Source organism: Halichoerus grypus, chromosome 1, assembly GCF_964656455.1.
Source record: "Halichoerus grypus chromosome 1, mHalGry1.hap1.1, whole genome shotgun sequence".
Lineage (NCBI taxonomy): Eukaryota > Metazoa > Chordata > Mammalia > Carnivora > Phocidae > Halichoerus > Halichoerus grypus.
The window spans coordinates 91,126,357-91,142,829 of record NC_135712.1 but is presented as its reverse complement, the minus strand read 5'-3'; the positions used below and the strand labels follow the sequence as shown (position 1 = coordinate 91,142,829).

The window sequence follows — 16,473 nt, the reverse complement described above, 5'->3', positions numbered from 1 at the left end:
TCATTTTATGGAAGGAAAATGATGGATAAAAATTTGAATGCTTCTTAGAGCCTCTTATACCCTTTTTATTACATTTTGATGTGGCTTAATTCATTAATAAAGGCGGATGAGTTGGAACTGTGGCATATTTTATCTCCTATCATTATTCAACAAAAGAGAATATTTTTTCAATAAAAATTTTAGAGCAAATTTCCAATTTTCTGAAAAACACATTTTAAAAAATAGAATGACCTTGGACTCAATTCAAAACTGGGATTTTACAGCCACTCTTGCAATTCATTTACTCCCATAACAGTGCCAGGGAGGTAAGATCTATTATTATTATTTCCACTTTGCAGATGGGGTGAGTGACATTCACAGAAACAATGTGGGTTGTCCTTGATCACAGCACAGCAACTTCATCTCTAGGAACTAGGCTAAAAACCAATTGTGTTAAATTTTAAATTTAATTGCTAAACATTCCCCCCCTCCCCACTTCTCTTTCCTTTTCTTTTCTGGTCTCTAATTTTCTTCTTTTCTATAAATATTTTTGCAGGCATTCACTCCATGCTGGACACTTTAAAGGACTACTGACTAGCTGCCCTGGTTTTTGAAGATGATACCTTGCCCACACCATCATTAAATTAGGGATTAAAAAAAAATGTCCTGGGGTGCCTGGGTGGCTCAGTTGGTTAAGCGTCTGCCTTCAGCTCAGGTCATGACCCCAGGGTCCTAGATCGAGTTCATCCGGCTCTGCTCTGCGGGGAGTCTGCTTCTCCCTCTCCCTCTACCTGCCGCTCCCCGGGCTTGTGCTCTCTTTCTCTCTCTGTCAAATAAATAAATAAAATCTTAAAAAAAAAAAGATGTTCTTTCCTCTAAGAATAATGTAATGGGGAAAAATAATGTGTATACAGTTCATTCTCACATGATGTGATATGACTAAAGTTGTGCTAGCGGTATGCACAAAGCTCTCTGTAAATGCTGAGGAAGTGTGATAGAGTCTGCTGGGGGCTTGGAGGAGGGAGAAGTGAATGGATGAAGGTTTTAAAAAGTCAGCGACATTTGGGGCCGAGGCTTTGAAGGCGACGTAGAGAGAAGGGAAGGGCACAGAGAAGAGTGGGAGCAGGTTAAGGAGAGCAGAGATGTCCAGGGTGCGGTGCACAGCATGTCCCAGATATGGGGTGTCCTGGGGCAGGGCTGCTCAAGACCTGGGGCAGGCAATTAGGCAGAACAGGTCATGCAGTCCCAGTGCGTTCCAAGTGGCCGGGACTCATCTGTCAAAATAGGGAGCTGCAGATGGTGTAGAAAGCAGCGTAGACACCGTGGGATCCTGAGACAGTGTTCTGGTCAGGGAAGAGGGACTGGAGTGAGGACGAACTGGAGAGTGGGGCCCATCAGGAATAATAACAGAAAGAAGATAGAAAGGCTGAACTCAGGCAGTGACCATGGGAACGAAGGGAGTGGGGTGGACAAATTTGAGATTTTGAGATAAAAGAAAAAAAAAAACCCTACCCTGAATACCTAGTTGTAAAGTATAGGGGGGAAGGCATATTTCCATTTCACAAAAATCTAGATTTCTGGTAAAACACAAACAGTTTAAAATTGTGATTATTTGGAACATAGCTCATTAAATTCCTCAAATAATTGGTTTTTCCATGCTAAACATTTCTAGGAAAGGCAAATGACAAGAAATCAAATTGAAAATCAATTTTATCTTTAAGGAGGGAATTCTTACTTTTTGTTCTGGGATCGTTTTAGATCAGTTCAATTTCTTACGTCTTCTGGGTCACATTCCTGTCCCTTCTTGTCCTACCTTCACACCCACGTGCTGCAGTGGCCCTCCTTCCTTCCTGCCACCACCGACTGCTGGGCTGTGCTCCGTATAATGAGGAGGAGAAGCCCTGAAGACTGAGTCTGGTCTGCTCCTCTGGCTACGGCATTAACTCCTTCAGGGCAGGGAGTCTTTTCTACTCTTCTAGCTTTCAGAGGGAGGGAGCTGAAATTTAAAGTCTTTACTATGTCACACCCTGTCTAAGTCATTAAAATACATGATCGACTTAAGGCTCTCAATACCCATTTGAGGACTATTATCATTGTTTCACAGATTAGGAGACTGAGATCTGGATCACATAATGAGAAACCAATGCTTTTTATATTATTTCACATTACTGTCTTAATGTCTATTCTATGTCCTGACATATAGTTGGACACTCTCAGTAGATGTTTAATTAGCATTTAAACAGAGGTAGATTTTCTCATCAGTAGTAGCCCTCTATCATGCTTGCTGGCGGATAGGAATTCCCCGGTCCCTGGAGTATATAAATTGTATTGTGTTTCAGCTTTATTCTGGGTTAAATGCAGCATTGTGTGTTAGTACAGGAATTTTGCTTTAATGCCACTTATGTTTTTATGGGATAATGTGCCTCAGGAGAACAACACTGGTTACAGATATAACCAGTATGCCCTTGGCTTCTCCTGTGTTAATCACACATGTGTCACATTTACGATAAGATCACAAATCTCATTGTTCTTTGAGTATCTATTTTCCTATTAGGAGGAAGTTCAGTTTTTTCCTAGGTCTTTCTCTCCAAGTATTCCCAGGAGCCCCTGTTGTGCAAGGTGGGTCCCTTCGTGGTCACCATCTGTCATGAGCCAAGGCAAATTCTACAGTTCTATGGGTTAGAAAGGCTTTATTAGGGGAACTTTAAGCAAGGTTCAGCAAGATGTGGTGTTTATGACATGAACAGAAAAGTGTGCTGTGGGCAGGGCACTGTGCACATTTTAGGGTGAACATTCTAGGAGCAGGACCTGCTTCCTTCTCGATCTCTCATTTTATAGGGCAAGCGTAGGGGAGGAAAACTTTCTCCCTCTTCCCTTCTAGGTTCTTTGACTAGTCTAATAATTCAACTGACATAAGACAGATTAACCAGAGAAAAACAAATTTAATTTTATGCCTATAGAATGCCACAGAAATGACCAACACACCTTTATACCTGTTAGACAAAGAAACAATAAGTTTGTGAAGAATTGACAAAACAAAAGGGACCTGGGGTCCATGGTAACTTACCACTAAGATAGGATGGCCAAGTTCCTGGTCAGCCCCTCCTGCTGGGAAGAGGGGAGAGCTCTCAGTTCCAGCTGACTTATCTGGGCTAGTGCTGATCAACAGAAATACAATGCAAACCATATATGCAAGTGTGAGTGTGTTACTAACTACAGTAGAAAAAGGAAACAAAAATATGAAATGCATTTTAATAACACATTTTCTTTAAATCATTATATCTAAAATATCATTTCAGCATGTAATCAATATAAAAGTCATTATTGAGATATTTTACATTTTTTAAATACTAAGTCTTTGAAGTCATTAGGTGTGTATTTTACACTTACAGAATCTCTCAATTTGGACACTAAATTTTCTTTGAAATACTTGATCTGTATTTAGATATCACAAAATTTATAGTTAGAAAGTAGATTTTCATCTCTAAATTGTTCCAAATAAATACTTCAAAGTTTTCCAATACCCAAATTAAGTACCAATTTTAAAATTTAACTTAAAATTTTTTTTAAAAATAAAGTTTAAATTAAAATTAGTTATTTGGTTGTGCTAGGCACATTTCAGGGGCTTTATAGTCCTACTTGGCTAGTGGCTACTGTATTGGACACAGAGCAAGCTCCTGGGGTCATTTTTGGGCAATCCCAGGTATGTATAATGTTAATATTACCTGGGACCTAGCAGGTCTTAAAAACAGTAATATAATAAAACACAAAGAAGAAATATATCAAGTCCCAACTCTGGGTTTGAACTCTAGTTTTGCTACTTTCTGTCTATAAGGAAGTTACTTCACCTTCTGGACCTCATCTGGGGAGGGAGATAATATTTCTGGCCTCAGCTTTGTAGTGAGGACTAAATAGGACAATGCCTAGTGAGCATATGGTGAGTTGTCAATAAAGACAAGGTAATGTTGTTTCAGAGTTTAAAAATCCTTTCACCTTTCATTATTTCATTTGGTCCTTCCTGAAATCTCATTAAGAATGGAAAGATTTATTATCTCCCTTTATAAAAGATCTAGAACTTGAACAGGGGTCTTCAAAATCTAAGCCTATTTTGTTTTCCATATTATGATTACTATCACCATCAGCTGGCTTGAATTGAGTGGTCCCTATGAGAGGTACTCTTCTTAGGGCTGCACTTTTGATAGCTGTACTATCCCAATTTTACCCTCTGGTTTTGAGGAAGTAGGGCCTGACACAGCTATTCATATCTATAAACCTATTGTACAAGGCTTAGAGAAAAGACAGACTTGTTACCAGTATCAGGGATTCAGTCTACCTATTTCTTATGAAATATTTGTCTTTCTACATCCCTAAACACTTACTTAAAAAGAAAGTAAAAGTCTTGATTATTCATGCATGTTTGTTCTGCACCTCGCCTCAGATTGATAGAAGATCACAATGAAAGAACATAAGCAATAGTTAATTTTCAAGTTCTCATGCCATTTATTAAAGAATGTATGTGGAGAGTGATTTTGAGCTCTAATTATCTCATGTAGTCTGAGTGTTTCTGGTTTCCTTTCATTGAGGTACAAGCAGGATATGCTTACATTTATAAATTTGGGCTGCTCGTTGGGTCTGTTTTCTGATTTTCTCTTCCTTTCATGACTTGTCAAAAACGGGAGTCTGCCCCTAGGTGTCATTCCAGTCCATTCTGTCTTGATAATCTGTGGCTTGTCAAGGCTGCCCCATAGTCCTTTGTGTCCCTGTCTGGGAGCCCAGGGCACTGCTGAGTGGATCAGGCACCTTGTGAAATATCTGATTGAACTTGGACTCTATCACGCCATCTCAATGAATCAAGCCACTGTAAATTAAAGCTTTGTTCTGCCAGTGGTCTTTCAACTTTCAATACATTTGATTTAAGGGACTTTGGTCTCTGATCTCATACTTTATGAGGTGATATTTTGTAAGTGCAGGGAAAGAACGAAACCAAACATTCGGAGAAGACAGTTATGAGGAACACAAGCAAAGAAAATAGGGCCAACCCACGTATGGTATCATGTCGTTATTTATAAAGACAGGTGAAACATCATAATTGGTGCTGTGTAATAGTTACTTCAGTGACCCTCCAGACTGTGTGTCTCAGGGATGTGTGGTAGAGGTAGCCATAAAAAACTTTATGTCACAGGAATTCTGTAAATAAAATGCTTCCACAGGCTTCTGTCTATGCAGCAACAATGATCTGTGATGCAAGTATCAGAATATATAATTTTTTCTTTGTAAATAGGCAAAGAAAAGCTGGTATGAATGGTCCTTCTCTGCAGAATAATATTGAATAATGAGTTTTTTAAGGATTTTTTTTCTTACTATCAAGGAACATATACTTATTGTATAATATTAAGGAAAAGATAATAAAATCACCCATAGGTACTTCCACTAAAGATAACCATTCTTAATTTATTTTGTATTTCCTTCCAATCTTTTATATGCATATATTTTATAACCTAGTTATAATTGTGCTGTATATAGTTTTATTTCTTGCTTTTTTCTTTTAACATTATAAAATTTTTATGTTACTAGGTTAAGCATTGGATAGACTGTCATAAATCATTTAGTCTATTACCTATTGGAAAATTTTGGTTGAGTTCATTTTATTTTTCTCTTTAAAATAACCCTGTGATGAATACCTTTGAGTTTTTTATCTTTTAACACGTATTTTATTAATCCTTTAGTATAGTTTCCTAAAAGTGGAATTATTGGGGCAAAGGTTATAAATATTTTTAGAGCTCATGATACATAATGACTAATTGATTTCTCGACAGGTTAATTTATCCAATGCTCTGTCCCATCAGAAGCATATAGTAGTGCCTGAGAAGACAGATTTTTAAAAACAAATATATTAGTATGTAGATACCAAGGTACAGGTGGTTCTCTTCCGAGGAGTCACCTTGGAAAGTTATACCTATTTAAATGTAGTTGCCTGTGTACATACCGTTACTTCAGAGATGCCCATGATTTAGACATAGAATAGCGTCACCAATTTGGGTCCTCAGTAATTTTTGGCTGTTTTCAAAATTGCATGATCTGTTCTCAAAGAATAAAGACTTGCTACCCTCAAAGATATACAAAATATGAATTACCAGCAAATAGCCCTTGCTACTTGCTTTTCCTTCTTCAAGGACGCTGCCCCTGCTGAATGCTGCTATGACCATTAAAGCAATGCCATAGGAGGGCTGGAAGTGAGGAGAAGAGGGACAGTGTGGTGTGTGCTGTCATAGCCTCTTCCCCTAGCAGCGTCTAAGAAACTGTGCTTACTTGGCTCCATTTGACGCAGAGAACAAATTTAGACCTGAAAGTGGGGAATTAGCATAGTGTATTCATGACAAAGTGATTTTATTAAAAGAAATAATTTGATTTTTCTATGGAATGTGTTTTAATGGATTTTACTTGATGAGAGAGCAAAACTGAGAGAAAGAGAGAGAGAGATACAAGGGGCAGAGAGAAAGCAAATGAAGCAAAATTTTAATAACTGGGGAAATCTATGTGAAGAGTATATCAGTGATTTTTACTATTCTTGCCATTTCCTTTAGGTTTGAAAAATTTGAAACTGAGAAGATGAGAAAAACAAATATCTGTAGGGGAGGAAAAATAACTTTCTTCTTCCCTTCTATGTTCTTGGCCAAGACACCCCTATATAAAAAGACAGATTAATGGGAGAAAAACAAATTTAATTATGTATGTATGCATGAATAGGAGCCCCTCAAATGAGACTCAAAGAAGTTACCAGAGCAGGCAGCTTTTATACTTTTTAGACAAAGAAATAAAAAGTTTGTGTAGAATTGACAAGGCAGAGGGTTTTGGGCTTGGAGTGGCAAATGGTAAAGAATGAACAAGGTTTATAAAGTCTTCTTGGCCCTAAATTCCCTATCTCTGGTGATAAGGTTGTCTTCTATCCTCCTGGTACAGGGAGTGTATCTTTCACATGGGAGATTTATTTGCTGCTTTCAGGGGGGCAGAGGAAGTTCAAAATGTCCTTCTTAAACTGACTGTTTCTTAACTATCTTTATTTAAAATAATCAATATGCCAATGTAGCATATTTTAGGGTGACATATTCTGAACCCCTACACATACAAACAACACCAAAATGCCCTGAAGAATGATCCAGGAATGACTGAAAATGATCAAGGGCCTGGCATCAAGGCAGATGTGGATCAGAACATACATGATTTTCATGTATCATGGGTAGTCTCCTTTGGAATTCTTCCTTTGGGTGTGGGACTTGTGTACTTGAACTATTTCTTATAAAAGAATACCCAGTGGCAACCTTCCAAATGTATTTTATGGGCAGAATTTATCATCCTAATATAGACAAGTTGGGAAAAATCTGTTTAGACATTTTGAAAGACAAGTTGCCCCCAGCACCAGAGATCAGCAGAGCTCTGCTCATCATCCAGATGCTTTGGCAAATGATGGAGGGACACAGGAAGTAGTAGAAGACAAAGGAAGCTGAGATTATTGAAGCATTTAGGGCGTGAACTAGCTATTCAATTAATAATATTTCAATTGGTCTGATCATCAAGTATATATCGCTTCTCCTTTTTGGCTAACATGTCTTTTTTTGTTATTTCACTTCATGTCTTTGGACTATTACAGAATAAAATCCAATATCTCTTCAAGAAAATGGCAGAGAGAGAGAACTTATCCTATTATCACTGAACTTTTAATTTTTGGTTCTTTTGGTCCATAAACCTCTGCAAAAATGATCATATTAGGAGATATTAATTTGAACCAAAACTTAAGGTGGCTACCTCATTAGTCCTTGTGTCAGGTTAACTTTGAGCTGACAAGAAAATACTTTCCAATATGGTAAAGGAGCAATTCTTGGACTTTAATGTGCATATAAATCACTCAGGGATTTTTTTTTTTTTTGAGAGAGTGAGAATGTGTGTGTGGGGTGGGGGAGGGGTAGGGGAGAGGGAGAGAGAGAATCTTAGGCAGGCTCCACGCTCAGCACAGAGCCCAATGCTGGCTCAATCTCACGACCCTGAGGTAATGACCTGAGCCAAAATCAAGAGTCAGACACTCAACCAACTGAGCCACTCAGGCACCCCTACCCAGAGATCTTCTTAAAAACACAGATTTGGATCCAGTTGATCTGGGGAGGAGCTTAAAATTCTGCATTTCTCACAAATTCCCAGGTGATGCTGATACTGCTGGTCCATGGATCATATTTCAAATAGCAAGTAGAGGACAAAACAAATCTTTGCACTCAAAGGAAGGTATTACCCTCTTTGGCTTTTGGTTTCCTCAGTTGTAAAATGGAGAAAATGCATATATCAAATTCTTGTGAAGTTGAAATGAAATAAGCATTCTGAAAGTACTTCGTAAACTTTGCTTTCTCTATTATTAAATTTTTTTTTTTTTTTTTTTTTTACTAATACCATATTGCTTTACAAATCCTTCCTCTGCAGAGAACTTAAAAACAAAGATGGGATGGAGCACCTGGGTGGCTCAGTCAGTCAAGCATCTGACTCTTGGTTTTAGCTCTAGTTATGATCTCAAGGTTGTGAGCTCAAGCCCCATTTTGGCTCTGCACTGGGCATGAAACTTGCTTAAAATTCTCTCTCTCTCACTCTCCCTCTGCCCCTCCCCCCTCTCAAAAATAAAAAGAAAAAAAAGGAAAGGAAGGGATGCCAGGTGCAGTAAATTTATGCTGCATTGTTGCTATTCAAGGCTCTTGACACTAATGTGGAAAGTGGAGACCATGAGCAAAATTCATTCCTATGGACAATGCTGTTGAACTATTAAGAATTCTAAAGATTTGATACTTTGATACCTTATTGCAAAGCTATGAAAATTGATTCTCTTTTTCTGAAAAGAAGTTTCTTTTGAAAGTTTTGGATTTCCATTATACATCATCCTTCCTAAGACTGACTAGAACCTCTCTTCTTTCCCTAACCAAGCACCAGCCAAAATAACAATGGACATTTCATATTGGATTTGGGGAAAGTGATCAAACAGTGAAGCCATAATCTAGTAATTGCAATTACATTATTTTCAAATATAATCTTCAGGCACTGTGGAATGAGAGAACTCTAATTTAAAAAAACCAAAGATAAAGCAATTGATCAGCTATTGAATATCAATAGGACTTCCAGAAAACAGCTGAGTAAACAAACAGGCAGTGCTAAGATTTTATTTCAATTAAGAACAAACAGTTACAGAACATAGAAATCCTTTTGGAAAATAAAATTTTAACACTAAAGTTAAAATTCAAAGCTAACAAGCTTCATTTCCTAGAGATATTATGAGATTTTTTTTTTTTTTAAATAATGGGCAATTCTCACAATGGTGAGAAGTGATAACAGCAGAGGTGGTCAGATGGAGTCTGAGCCATTTACCTTAGACTCCCACATTTGGCTAGACTCAAGTTCCCATAGAAAGAAATTATTTTCCATTACTTACAAGAATAGAACTGAGATGCCATGCCAGTATGAGTTTAAAAACAAGGAGTTTCTTAAACTCCACTGTCTTTAACTGCCTACAATTATATTAGCAACTAGCTTGAGGGAAGGTGGTAGCAGTGATGGATTCCCTGTGTGGGGTAGAAGAGAGGGGGCTATCTGATAAAGATAAGATGATCCCCGGAAAACCAAAGTCCTATTTTACTTCAAAATTTAAAAACATTTATACCCTGCATAATTATGACTACACAAATCTAACATACATTTAAGATTAAATTATTAACTGATGTCTTTACAATCTCATTGTATAATGAAAAATTCAGCACTATGTATTTTATTCTTTTTTCCTTTTCATGTTATTATCAATGTTCTCAGAGATCCTAGTCATTTTTTCTATTATTTAAAAAAAATCTGATTTCCTGTTTATTTTACTCTGTGTCTGAGTTATTCCTTCTTACCCTATCTTCACACCCCCTTGTTGGTGTCAGCGGAGGTCTGGAGCGATGGCTATTGACTCACTACCTTGTCACGTATGTGTGTTTGTGCTGAGTTACACATTTAAAGGGGAGGGAATAGGAAGGATCCGGAGGAGAGAATAGAGATTTTAATGAGACAACTCAACTGATAATATCGGCCCTACCACATATGACTTATCTCCATAAGGATTGAGAAAATATGAGTTTCATAATTTTTATTATTTTTTAAGATTTTTATGTATTTGAGAAATTTGCATGTATATTGTTTGTCCATATCTATACATGGCATGTGAGTAATTCTTAACAATGCACATGAATATGCATGAATATTATAAGCATACTTGGGTAGACTGGTAAATGTTAGTAGATTTTGAAAGAACAAAGCAGGTGAAAGAGGCAGCAATGGTAATTTTATAAGCTGTTTAACTAAGTAAGTCAAATTTGAACAGGAGTCAAGTCAAACTTGTTGAGAACATTTATTGCTGCCAATGGAGATGAATGAAGTATAGAATCCCTCTGTAAAGATGAGCCAAGGCGAGTGCGCCCTCACTCCTTTGGCTGGGCCTTTGTTCCTGGACTGTCCCAGTCAGGCTGGTGGGAGGCCACTGCCCCTCCTCTGGGACCCCTTGATGGTAGTGCCTGCTCCCCAGTGACTAGCTTTGCTGCACAGTTTGAAGCCGCTTCAGTTTTGTTTTTTGCCTTCGAGCAGTTCTCAGTTTTTTAGTTTTTAAGAAACTGTCCTCTAATTGGTATAGGAAGTCTTCAATTCGCCCAACCTAGAAGAAATAAACAGATATAACAAGATTTGTGGTTGTTTTTTCCAGGTTTAGTGTAGTTAGGAAAATGGTGAGGTAGTTAAAATGAAAAGGCACATACAGGTCCACGTTGGAACAGAATTGGCAGAGATGGAAATGATTGAACGTAAAAGCTTCCTTCAGTCTCCATGTCGGGTTCCCTCATTTTAGGAACATGAAGCAGACATGCAGGAGTTTGCTTTGCCACTCAGTCCTATGTCCTGGGTATGGAAGTGGGGACCATAATCACCCACTGTCTTTAATGGTCAGTAAAACCAGGGATTTCAAAAAGAAACGGTGAAAAAAAAATTTCCATTATCAAAAGGAAGAATGGAAACAAACAACCCCCCCCCCCCAAAGTAAGAGTTTCTAGCATTTGTATGCCCCTGGCCAACTTGGGAGAAAAATGAATATTACACATTGTCTTAGCAAGAACCATTTCTCCTTTAAATCAAAACACAATTTTGGGGAAATACATTTTCTTAAAAAATGCCACACCCCAGGGAATAAGATAAAGTAATGATATACAAAACAATAATTCTCAAAAATAAACTATTAGTCTTTCTCCAAAGAAAACTTATAATTATTCAGTGACTGTTGGTTGAATATGTTGTACTATTTGTCACTATTTTATTCTACTAAAGAACTGTAGAATAAAACAGTTTACATATATGCTGAGTTGGGCTCTCATGAAAGTCTGTAGATATAATAATTCATACTTAGCCCTGACTCCCAGCACCTGCATATTGTATTAGCCTAAAAGTCACTCACTGAGAGCCCATTGTCATAAAGTTAGCTCAAAGCTAGAGCACTTATTATTCAAGGTACACGAACATATCATCTACTTAAGATAAAAGCACTTAAACTCTAATTTTCCAATTTTGAGTTCTACTTTTAAATCACTTGATTTATCATTCAGGGTAATATCCAAAAGATAATTCAGATTGTCAAAAAGAGAATAATAAATGGTAGCATTCATCTATATGTTATGCTTAGGTCTTTTATCACACCAGGTGATGTAAATTGTCCATTGGTTTCCTTAAGAAAATAAGATAATTTATTTATGTGAAAACAATTCTTTTTGAAAATCTAAAATCACTTTAGGTAAATTTCTCCAAAAGCACATTGTTGTTTATGATGTCTGATCATAGTGGCAATCATCAAAATAATTTGACATGAAGCCAGTGAATTATTCTATGTATTCCATACATTTATACTATCCAGCTTACACCAAAATCATAAGTAAAAAATTAACACAGAGCACAATCAAAACAAACATAATGGATGGCACTTTACCGTTATTTCAATAGTTGATGACTCACTCATGTTTTTGCACTGAAAATGTATCATTTAAATCAAAGCTCTTTACAATTAGAATGTTTGCAATTAGTCCAAATACAATTTAAAATTACAATCCTAATGCAACAAAAAAGCTTCTTTCAGTGATAATTGTTTTAAAATATCCATTAGGTGGCTGCTGTCTTTTTTCCTGTTTAAATTGTATTTATTAACTGCAGTTTTGACTAACTGGGTTGCTTTTCATTAAAAAAGACAAAGAAGTACATAGGTTGTCTGCTTGGAACAAAGAGTACTGTTAAATTAAGCTGGAGGTCTAGAGTATACACTACCTACATGTCTTAGCCTGGCCTGTCTGTTTACCTCCTATCTGGTCTGTCTACATGCTATCCTTTCAACCCATTCTCCTACTGGTACTGGAATGATCTTTTTAAAATATAGGTCCGGTCACATTTTTCCTTGCTGAAAATACCTAAATGGATTCCCAAGCCCTTAACATGGCCTACACAGTTTTGAGTGATCTGGTTTCACTTGCATCTCTATTTCTGTCTCCTATCACTCCATTCTCCTCAGTGTGTAGTACATCTTTCAGTTATCTGAACACAGCAGTGCAGTGTTCTCTGCACCCTTGATCTTCTTAATGATATGCCATGTGATGGAATACTCCCATTGGAACCCTTAAAATTCCTCTGGATTTCAAGTTCAACATCAGTGCCTGAGGGACATCTTCTTTGATAATCCAGACTAGGTTGGGTCTCTCAAAAACATACATATTCCCATAGCAGCCCATTCATCTCTTTGCAAATGGTAATTTTTTTTTTACCTAATTGTTATAATGATTTATTTAATATTTATTAAATATCCCATCTGGGTTTTAAGGTCTCTAAGGCAGGAATGAGGTCCATGTTGTCCACTATTCCCAGCATCTAGGATATGGTAGACCCTCAGTAATCCTCCTCTTTAAGAATAGAGCTGAAGACATTCAGCAACCAATTTGTTTTTCCAGATTCACAGTGATGCCTGGTATGCAGCACATCAGAAGGCTTTCTTTTCTCTTACAAATTAAATAATCACCACTTTCATGTGCTATCATTTTATCATCATTGTTTAGCTTTGAGAGTCTCCAGGCAAGATACCAACAAGGTGTGATCTCCATACTTGAAATGGACTGAGGTAGAAAGGGCACCAGATGAAGAGAGTCAGGAGTGTTGAGTTCTGCTTGTGGGCTGGCTTATAACCCTGATCTGTGACCCCAGAGAAGTCACTTGGCCTCTCTGAGCTTCAGCTTAACTGACCTTGGGTGAAGAAAGTGTTCACCTGGATAATTTCCAAGGACACACCAAGCCAAAAAATTCCATGACTTGTACTCACATCAGCTCTAAGTTAGTCCAATCTTACATGAGTCTTCACATTTTTCAAATCAGAGGTTATTCTCTTAGATTATACCATTAGATGAATGACACACTATGCAGTAAAGTAAGTCAATTTTAGCTTCTATACTTTCTGAAGTGTAGGAGAGCTGCAACATGTTTTTAGTAAAGCTGGTTCTTTATTTTCTTTTTTTAAGTCAAGGAAAGAAAAATGCTAGTTGAAGAGAAAATAGATTCATATAACTAAGAAGAACAGATTGCAAACGATAGAAATTTCTATAAAGCCCTTAGGGAAATAAAACACAAAGAAATATGTAAGCATGCAAGGAAGGGAAATGAGCCAGTTTTTGGAGCAGAGGCCTTATTAGACTTTCTTTTTGGTACAGAATCTACTTGCTTAACTATATCAGATAGTCTACTTGGTCATTCTGGGTCTAATTTTCCCATTTGCAAAATGGGCAGACGGCATTTTTTTTTAATGTATCTATGTGCCAATGCTGACTTGGCTTTACAGAGCTATGGACATCAGAACAAATGAGCTTGCAGAGAATTTTGGGATGTCAGATGATCAAGGGGACTGAAGGTCTCAGTGAGAGGGCAGATTCTCACCTATCATATGGCCATCAATCATAATCCACATCAAAGTGTAAGGAAATTATTATCAACTAGTTTTTCAGGACCCTTAAATCTTATACACAAAAATCTTTCAGTCATGATTTAGTGTAGATTCAAGAAGTTCAGAACGAAGTTCAGAACTCTGTAACTCTAAAAGAGAAGACAGCCTGAGAAGTAATAGGAGATTTTGAAATTAAAATTTTAACCATGCAAAAACAAATAAATACCAATCTGTAAGAAATGTGGAGGTAACTAAACAGACCAACTTATATTAGAGGAAAATTTCTAATCAACTCAGATTTCAAAGGGAGCACATTTATTCTTTCATGCAAATATTTATTGAACATTTACTATGTGCTTGGCACTGTAATAGGGTGATAAGCAAAAATATCAAGATATTTGTTTATGAGGAACTCATATTCATGTAGGAGAGGCTTAATGAAAAAATGATTACAATAAAGCATAACTGCTTCTGTAAGTTAATATATGAAAAGTTCTATTGGCAAAAATGTCAGAACAGTGAATTCTACTTGAAGGAACGTGGACATGCATTGGGATGATAGGAGCTGGCTCTTTGCCAGGACAAGAAGTGCATTCCGGATAGAGGGAAGGGCATCCATAGAGCCATGTTGTGAAAGAACATGGGCTATTTGATAGGGATAAGTCTTATAGCATAGATGTAGGCATCGGGAGACTAGGAGTAGACATACATACAGCAGGAAATATTGATTGGGGTCAGCTTGTAAAAAGTGGAAAAATATTTAGCCATGTGGTTAGAAAGTAAATCTGGTACCATTATGTGGAGTGGAATGCAGCCAGGGAAACTAGAGGCAGGTGAATCAATTAGGGGACCGGTGTAATTGGATATGGAAAATATTATGAGGGCCTGAATCAAGAACTTAAGGGATATTTGGAAGTAAACTCTATAGACTTGATGAAAAATTCTGTGTTGGGACAAGAAGGTAAGCAAAATTAGGAATGACTGTGAAGTTTCTAACTTGAGATAATAATGATTTTTAATGAGATAAGAAATACAATTAGGTGAACAGTTTTAGGGAAAAGAAATGATTTTGATTCATGACAAATATAAGAAATAGAAAAAAGTTCACATAATCAGAAATTAATTAAAAATGGACCTATAATAATAGCCTAGTACTAGGCTAAAAGCCAGAATGGAACAAAACTCCAAATTAAAAAAAACCCAACAACCTACCATTTTGCAGCCTACCATGTAAAAAGCATCCTACCAGTTAAAAAGTGCTAAGAAAAACAAAAAGGATGCTTTCAGTTATTCAGAGTGATTATCACAGAGACACGGTACTGGATCGAAGTCAGATACACCTGGTTTGGAATTCCAGCTCCAGCATTTACTTGTTGTGTGACTTTGTGAAATTTTATTTAAGTTCTTAAAACCTAAGTTTCTTTTTCTATCAATTGCTTCACAGGATCCTAGTAAGATTAAATTAATTTATGTGAAATATTTGCATAAGTCTGAATCACTATTATTTAATAACATTAATATTTGAATCTGGAAGTGTATGTTCAGTAAATAGAAAAAAATAACTAAATGAAAAAAATACAAAAGTGGAGGAAAATAAGATAAACCACATTAACAGACACTCTGTTTTTGGCCTCTACTCTGCGAGGGATGCTGCCTCAGTACCTGCACTAATTGTAGTTGCCACACATTAAAGTCTTGTGATCAGGTCTCAAAATTCCACTATATATAAAAGTCAGAAATAGGAGGGGGCAGAGAAAGGAGAGGAGAGAGGAGTTTCTGATAGCACATATTTGTTGCAAGTTCAATATAAATCAACAGTATTCTCTGGTTGCCTCCCTAGAAACCAATCTGCTTATAGACAACAATGTCTGTCTCATGGAAGCAACTTAAGTGTTTACTGAAAGATGAATGAATAAAGAAAATGTCTTACACACACACACACACACACACACAGAGTGAGGAGAGAGAGAGAATATTATTCAGCCAGAAAAAAAGAAAGAAATCTTGTTATTTGCAGCAGCATGAATGGAACTTGAAGGCATTATGCTAAGTGAAATAAGTCAGAGAAAGACAACCAAGTTCGTAGACACAGAGAACAGACTGGTGGTTGTCAGAAGTGCGGGGGGGTGGGGGGAGGTGGGCAAAATAGATGAAGGTAGTCAAAAGGTACAAACTTCCAGTTGTGAAATAAATAATTCATGGGGATGTAATGTACAGCATGGTGACTATAGTTAATAATATGGTACTCTATATTTGAAAGTTGATGAGAGATTCAATCTTAGAAGTTCTCATCATAAAAAAAACCCAAAACTTTAACTCTGTGTGGCAATGGATGTTAACTAGACTTACTGTGGTGATCATTTCACAATATATATGAATATCATTATGTTGTACACCTGAAATTACTATAATGTTATATGTCAATTATATCTCTATAAAATACAAAAAAACCCATTTTTCCCATAAAATGTGTCTGTTTCAAA

General features: G+C 36.8%; 1 protein-coding gene across 1 annotated transcript in view; it reads right to left on the bottom strand.

Moving 5' to 3' along the window:
* Positions 1-10,374: 10,374 nt before the first annotated feature.
* SPATA16 (spermatogenesis associated 16) overlaps positions 10,375-16,473 on the bottom strand; it is a 227,036-nt gene continuing 220,937 nt past the window's right edge. Inside the window, exon 11 of the mRNA XM_036075653.2 lies at positions 10,375-10,690. Within this exon, the coding sequence (XP_035931546.1) occupies positions 10,568-10,690 (123 nt within the window). The 3' untranslated portion in view covers positions 10,375-10,567. The remainder of the gene's footprint in view (positions 10,691-16,473) is intronic.